Source organism: Frankliniella occidentalis, unplaced genomic scaffold, assembly GCF_000697945.3.
Source record: "Frankliniella occidentalis isolate FOCC.00 unplaced genomic scaffold, Focc_3.1 Scaffold18, whole genome shotgun sequence".
NCBI lineage: Eukaryota > Metazoa > Arthropoda > Insecta > Thysanoptera > Thripidae > Frankliniella > Frankliniella occidentalis.
Genome location: NW_026267148.1, coordinates 2,253,434 through 2,260,125, shown reverse-complemented (window position 1 = coordinate 2,260,125; position 6,692 = coordinate 2,253,434). Strand labels below are relative to the sequence as shown.

The following is a 6,692-nucleotide window of genomic DNA, read 5'->3' as shown; positions in this document are numbered from 1 at the left end:
CTATGTATCTTCAGGCGATTGAGTGCTCGGACAAACAGATGGCTTCATCGTGCAACGATCGTATTTCAGAGACATTCAAAACCTTAAGGAACCAGCAACAAAAAAATTAAAACTGATGTATTTTTTTAGTGATATGGAGAATTTGTGAATGTCTTCTCATAGGTTGCTTTGGACTAGCTTTGGCCTTCTTAATTTTGGTTGTATTGCTCATTTTTTTCCCTTGTGCAGTATAAAATTTACTGAAGAAGATTAGTGACAAGCACCTCACAAGATGGTAGGAGTCGAACTATACCAGGAAGACCTGCAGCTTGTCTATGATGTACCAAAAAATCCCAAAACCTCCGACGAATATTTTTGGGCCAGGATCCCTATTAAAACAGTGGTAAACATACAATATCATGGCTTAAACGAAGTGAAAGTAAGCATCACGAGCCTGCATTCCAAACTTTTACCTGAAATATGTGTTTATACTGGTAGTGAGTTTGGGGGCTAGCAATGAACGGGAGAGCAAAGTAAGGCATAAAGTAGGGGTCTTCCCGTAGGTTGGCACATTCCGTCTCCAGGAACTCTAATAGCGAGTGCATGCATGGGTGAGCTGGTGGTCTTCGCCGAGAGGACTCAGCAGACTGTGATGATGATCGTCTAACGGAGACCACTGGTTCCTTCTAAAGGAAAACATGATGTTTAAAAAAATCCATTTCAAGGTGCTCCCACAGCAAACGTTCCCTACGGTGACACGAGTTGTCGGGTCATACGATGGAATTTTGGGCGTCGAACGTCCCGTGATGCCTGGGGTGCTCAAGGTGAGCTCACGATGAGCTCACTTAAAAAACGTTCCCAGAACGTTTCCACCACCCCCCTCACCCTATTTTGAGCGGCTTAGAAGGCGGTCTAGAAGGTGTGGTCCGTGAGTTCACGGTGAGCTCACCGTGAGCTCTCCAATCGCACCCCTGAGCCAGCAGCAGAGCCTCCTTCACTGGCGCTCAGGGCGGGCCGCCGGCTCCGCGCAGCTGCTTGGCGGGCTGGCCTACCCATCGCGTTGCAGGCGCTATCGTTGTTAGTCCACCCTAAGCCGTCAGAAACGGGGTGGCCCATGGCGCCGTACTTTATTCTGGTTATACTTGTCGTACTGTACCGGATGCAGGCGTGCGGACGGGTTGCACACTGCTCACACGGGACCGTAAGGTGACTCAGCGATAGCTACCGATGGGGAAGCCCGCACGCGCACGCATGCCTGCTGCTTCCTATACAGTATGAGCAAAAGAAAAAAAACGGCGCCGATAGACCACCCTGTATACTTGTTCCGGAAATGCCCACATCAGTGTGAACGCAATTGGAGAACGTTTTACATTGGAGGGCACAGAAAAAAAAAAAAGAAAAGAATTACACTTGGTCACCACCTACTCGGGGGCGTCACCTTAGGGAACGTTCACTGCAGGCACCTTTAGAACACCCGAAGTAAATCTAAATCCCAAATGCTTAAATCAGCTTACAGAGCTATCACAAGTGCAAACTTTCTGGCCGCAACATTTGAAAATTTCTGTTCGTTCAAGAGTTTCTGAGTTAGTGCTTGTATGGGAATGGCTGCCTTGAATTCTAGGCACAAGCATTCCACCAGATCTAGCTTCACAATTTTGATATAACTCAGGTAGTGCATGAACCAGTGGTTTCATCCAAGGATTCCCTTGATCATTGCAATCTTTTAAAATAGATAACGCTGCAAAGTATACAAGAAGGTCTGCTATTATCTTTTTTCCCTCGTAAGAACTTCTTGCTTGCAGTGGAATACTGGAATTCAATATCTGGAAGAAAAAATAACATATATATAAATATACTTTGTACCTGACTTGTACTTGTCAGTATTGATCGGTATTGATATTAAAATTTATTAGAGATGTCGTCCCAGCTTGGTTAGCAAAATAAGAGTTGATCTCGATTTACAAAATGTGTCTCATTCAAGCCAAGTCTACTTTTGGCTAGGACAACTGAAAGCTGCATTTAAAATTCAATCACCTTTAAAAAGCCTGCCTCATCCTCTTCATCAAAACGTTGAAGCAAATTACTTATGTCACATCTTCGTACACCACAGATTTCTTCAGGGATTGGGTAGTCACAAATTCTACATTCTTCTTTTAAGTTTGAAGCAGTATTCTCTAATCCCATATGCAGGAGATACTGGAAGAGCAGACAGAAAGGAAAAGGGGACGGGGGAGAGGGAGAGAATCAGTCTGCATTGTAAATTATCAATAAAAGGAAAAGAAGTCAATATTGACAATGTACCTCATAGATGAGCTGCATATAAAAGCTGTCACTACAAGAACGAGGCATCCCAAAACCCTACTTCTCACGATTCCTTTAATGGGCAGTAAGACTACATGTAAAATACACAATTTCTTTTTTCATTGAAAACAGATCCCGATCGAGCACTGCTAAATTTTCATTTTGACTTTCGAGAACAAACAGCAAGAATTCGAAAATGGAACATCCCGACAGTGATGGAGCTTCTACATATTTGATTGAGACGTGATCAAACTTGGATCAAACGACTCCAGGGAAGGGCAAATTTTGAACCAACAACAGAGCTCGTCGGCCCCATGGGGTTTCCGTTTCCGCACGCGCCTTCCGCAACTATCCATCCGCCCATACTGTTTTCTTATTCCACAATTCTTCTTGTCTACAGTTGAGTAGCAGTAGTAGTAATCATGGCGTCAGAAGGCGAGAGCAAGCCGAAATCTTCCAAAGGAAAAACATTGACACAGGAAGAAATTTACAATGGTTTTCAGGTGCTACGCAATGAACAGCGGGTTCTTGTCACCAAGTTATCGGAGCTAGAGCTCGAACTTAGTGAACACAAGTAAGGATGCGTTTCCACCCGTCTCACCATGCTCCCACACGTTCGTTCATAGATGTCTTCAAAACTTTCCCGTCCCGCGACACCAATCGGCTTGAAGTTTGAACTGTTGATTTCTTCAGTATCCTTCATTTTCGACGCAGTGGTTTCCCTTTTATTTATTTTGGCACATGATGTAAAACGCTTTGAGTTGTTGTCCTAACCTAGCCCTTCTATTAAGAATTAATTGTCTTCATTGTTCTTGTAGGAATCAATCAGGTGTTTTCACATTAGCATTTTTGTTTTCAGAATTGTTGTCGATACCATGAAAGACTTGGACGGTGACCGTAAATGTTTTCAACTGATTGGAGGTGTACTGTGTGAACGAACAGTGAAAGATGTTCTACCTCAGCTTCAAATGAAGAAGGACTCTGTGAGTTTGTGTACAGTCAATTCGTTTCTTTCACATTATGATTTCTCTGTAATTAATTTTTTATTCACTCATTTCAGCTTACCAAAATAATGGGAGACTACAATGAACAAATAACTAAGAAAGGAAAAGAGATCAACGAATACAAAGAAAAACACAACATCAGAATTCGTGGTCAAGATGATATTCCATCAGAAAGTGACAGCAAAGACAAGGGAGAAAGTTCAAGTCAATCCAAAAATGTTATGGTGGAAGCTATGTGATGAGAAATGGTGAATGGAAGAGCCTGTTACAAGTGCTGTTGTGTAGAATCACAGAACATTCTTCAGTGGAAGGACTTTTGTCTCCGCCCTCCTCCATCATGGAACATTTGTGATAATGCATCAGCAAGTTTAATCTGCCATGTGACTGAACAATTAGAACTTCGGTTCTTTCCTGCATTTTATTTATTTATATTTTTTTTTGTGCGTGTGTTTCTCTTTCTTGCTTTACCATCCAAGTAATTTGCTGAGATCATGGATAACATTGAAGATTGCTTTACTTTGTACTCAGGTTGTGGAATAGAAATCTAATCTAATTGTATTTTTAATATGTGATGGACATTTTTGTTGTTTCAAATTGAAAAATTGTTGCATACCAGATTGGGTTTTGTTGTTGATTGCGTTAAAGTTTCAAGGTTCTGATGTGCTTTTACTTATTCATGGATTAATTTTATTAAACTTGTGCACGATCTCCTTTTAAATTTTCTTTATCTGGTTGTATTAATGTAGTTATGGTAGTTACATCTGAGCTCAGTATGATCAGTAGAATCAAAGTGATAGTCTTATCATAAGTAACAAAACAGATGATTTTATTGCTAGAAGATAACTACTTCTTAGTTTACAAACGCAGTACCATTCATTAAATTTTTTGAAAGCAAGCGCGTAAAATGTAAATTGATTAAAAAAAGACATTAACATAAAATAACAGGAAAGCACTAGCCAAAATAACCAATTGTGATGGATTAACATAACAATTTATCAGTCATAATATTATATGCAAAATACATAAACAACTTGCCTCATACTACATATTTTTTCTACTATATGATAACTTGGTAACAGAACTGTAAAACTCGTACCCTATAATTAAAATGTTAGTAGCTAATGAATGTATTATAAATGAGTTCAGATGGTCTGGTGAGAATTGAATTACCTTCAACAAGACCAAGTTCAAGGTCTACTATGCATGGGCAGAAGAGAATACAAATGCAGTACCTTTTGGCCTCCTGGCAACCTTCACAAAATTGTCGAAAATTGTACATTACTAATTACCTCTGTATAGACAATAAAATCACTGTTATCAACTTTGACTTTACTCAACATCAGATCTAAATTAGAAGCCTGATTCACTCACTGAACTGTTTTGCCAATAACAGATGATTAATGATGTATTGGTTACAATTATGTAATTTCAAAATCTTCACTTTATTAAGTGAATTGTGCGCTGGTTTTTCATTCAAGGCCTTCATTGTTAACTGCTTTCTCATTCTGCCGGACAAATAGTAATTCTCATCCAAGACCTTTAATATCACAAATTAGTACAGAAAGCAAGCAGCAGATATCTGAAATTGTTGTGCGCTTCTCCCCTATCAACTCTACTCCTCTGCACTGTCAGCTAAATGCTCCAAATTCAATGCTGACATTAATTTTGATGAGTGATGCATGAATGCAAACATGTTGATTTAATGTCAAATGACAAATACTGCTGAATTAGCACGTTCATTGCGGCGGGACCACAATGTGAGCACACTTTGTGAGTTTTACCAACCCCTTTGTAGCGGCACTGCACTCGGCGCTGGCCGTCTGATGTATGCTCCATCCTCCATTAGGTATCTCTTTAAAGCTTAGACTTCCTCATCATATATACTGATATTACGTAATTCCGACGTTTTGCACTCTATTCCACCACAAACAACTACTAATGGCAGTGTGTACTTAGAAGGACCATGACAGAGAACCATATGGCTGTCCCTCTTAGATATACAGGGTGGGTGATCCGCGCCGTGGGTTTTTTCTGCTTATACTGTACAGGATTCATGCGTGCGGATGGGTTGCATACTCGCACGGGGCCGTAAGGACCCATGGCGAGCGACGATGGTCAAGCCCGCCCGCACGCATGAATCCAGTACAGTATAAGCAGGAAAAAACCACGGCGCGGATCACCCACACTGTATCACTTTGACCCAAGAGTAGAACATGAAATAGATAGTTTTTTCACTCTAGTGGTGGGGATGAAGAAAGCGAGCAGGAAGAAAAGAATCAACGTCCTATGCATCGAAAATAGTAAATCGAAACTCCTATCATTCTCCCACCTCCCCCAGCCTTTCACGAGTACTTGGGTACTCTGGACTCCTGGTGACATCGTACACACATCGGCACCACCACAAGGATGTATTAGCAACTGATAGCACCGTCGTCGTTTCGACTCGTCGTGGACGATCACTACACGGCGGGAGCGTCGCGTCGCTCACAGCGCCAGGGTGCCGCTGCTGGCGTGGTGGTGGTGGCGGTCCGCTCCATGACGACTCTCTCGCTCTGCCGCGTGCCGGGCTTCCCTCGCCGCCTCGCGAGCCTCCCGCGCCTCGCGCGCATCCCTCCCCGCGCGGCGGAGGGAGCGCCTGCTCTGACCCGAGGTCACCGACGACGCGCCGCCCCCCAGGGTGGAGGCCCCGGTCGACGAGGGGTGCAGATTCAGTGGCGGCAGATTTGGGTTGGCGATGCGGGTCGGGGACGACACCTTGGGCCTTAAAACGCCGACGTGCAGGCCGCGTCGGCTGCCGCCTACGGTGTGGTAGTAGCCGAGCGCGCCGAGGGCCGACGAGTAGACACCACCACCGCCGTCGTGGTGGTCGCCGCCGAGGAGTTGGTCGTCCGAGTCCACGAAGCCTGAGTTGTCGAAGCTGCTTCCGTCGTCAGCGACCATACCTGCACCGAAGCTCGCATGGTGGCTCAGCTGCGAAGGGGTACAGAACAAGGTTAGTTGGAACAGTAAGTAATCTTATCGGCTTAGCTATCGGTGCTGTTGTCGCTCTTCTCCTTCGCTCAGTATGAACTACCCCCTCCCCCTCCTGTAAAAGCAAGTTCCGGACCCTTCAATAAGTACTAACCGTGGCCATCTTGTTGACGTGCCCATGCTGGCGGGGGTGCTTGTGGCGGCCGTGGGTCCCGTGGGTCTGGAGAGGCGGCGGGGGTGTGAAGGCGGCCAGGCGTACAGGAGGCGGGGGCGGGGGCTCGAGCGGAGGCGGTCCAGCGGTCAGCGGCATGGCGTACTCGGGTTCGGCGGCGATGACGGGCGGGGCAGGTGACGGGGGCGGCGAGGGGGCCGTCAGGTGGCGCTGGGTCAGCTGCAGGTGCGGGGGGACGGTGATGGCCGGGGGCGGCAGCAGCGGCG

At 45.0% G+C, this 6,692-nt stretch overlaps 4 protein-coding genes across 4 annotated transcripts in view; 2 read left to right on the top strand and 2 right to left on the bottom strand.

Annotated features, from left to right (window-relative positions):
- On the bottom strand, positions 1-2,558 carry LOC113207528 (uncharacterized). The gene is made up of 6 exons (XM_026424138.2): positions 2,281-2,558; positions 2,014-2,175; positions 1,494-1,802; positions 453-665; positions 264-368; positions 1-82 (listed from the first exon to the last, which is right to left on the bottom strand). Exons 1-6 carry the CDS (start codon positions 2,326-2,328, stop codon positions 11-13), a joined length of 909 nt encoding a protein of 302 aa, XP_026279923.1. The 5' UTR covers positions 2,329-2,558; the 3' UTR covers positions 1-10.
- A 105-nt stretch (positions 2,559-2,663) lies between these two features.
- LOC113215936 (probable prefoldin subunit 2) lies at positions 2,664-4,605 on the top strand. The gene is made up of 3 exons (XM_052264403.1): positions 2,664-2,854; positions 3,140-3,263; positions 3,341-4,605. The coding sequence occupies exons 1-3, from the start codon at positions 2,703-2,705 to the stop codon at positions 3,521-3,523; spliced, it is 459 nt and encodes a 152-aa protein (XP_052120363.1). The 5' UTR covers positions 2,664-2,702; the 3' UTR covers positions 3,524-4,605.
- On the bottom strand, positions 4,090-6,686 carry LOC113207555 (uncharacterized). The gene is made up of 2 exons (XM_052264402.1): positions 6,409-6,686; positions 4,090-6,254 (listed from the first exon to the last, which is right to left on the bottom strand). The coding sequence occupies exons 1-2, from the start codon at positions 6,562-6,564 to the stop codon at positions 5,769-5,771; spliced, it is 642 nt and encodes a 213-aa protein (XP_052120362.1). The 5' UTR covers positions 6,565-6,686; the 3' UTR covers positions 4,090-5,768.
- Positions 6,134-6,692, top strand: part of LOC113207529 (potassium channel subfamily K member 6-like) — a 51,341-nt gene continuing 50,782 nt past the window's right edge. The window contains exon 1 of the mRNA XM_052264400.1: positions 6,134-6,276. The gene's annotated coding sequence lies outside the window, so the exon portion shown is untranslated. The remainder of the gene's footprint in view (positions 6,277-6,692) is intronic.

Bases quoted from the DNA above. Each gene is read 5' to 3' on its own strand.
- LOC113207528 (XM_026424138.2), bottom strand. From the start codon at position 2,328: ATGCCTCGTTCTTGTAGTGACAGCTTTTATATGCAGCTCATCTATGAG. The intron at 666-1,493 runs GTAAGCTGATTT...GTTTTCCTTTAG, and splicing joins TTTGCACTTGTGATAGCTCT to AAGGAACCAGTGGTCTCCGT. The intron at 83-263 runs GTGCTTGTCACT...TGGTTCCTTAAG, and splicing joins GACTCCTACCATCTTGTGAG to GTTTTGAATGTCTCTGAAAT.
- LOC113215936 (XM_052264403.1), top strand. From the start codon at position 2,703: ATGGCGTCAGAAGGCGAGAGCAAGCCGAAATCTTCCAAAGGAAAAACA. The intron at 2,855-3,139 runs GTAAGGATGCGT...TTTTGTTTTCAG, and splicing joins CTCGAACTTAGTGAACACAA to AATTGTTGTCGATACCATGA. The intron at 3,264-3,340 runs GTGAGTTTGTGT...CACTCATTTCAG, and splicing joins TTCAAATGAAGAAGGACTCT to CTTACCAAAATAATGGGAGA.
- LOC113207555 (XM_052264402.1), bottom strand. From the start codon at position 6,564: ATGCCGCTGACCGCTGGACCGCCTCCGCTCGAGCCCCCGCCCCCGCCT. The intron at 6,255-6,408 runs GTTAGTACTTAT...ACCCCTTCGCAG, and splicing joins ACGTCAACAAGATGGCCACG to CTGAGCCACCATGCGAGCTT.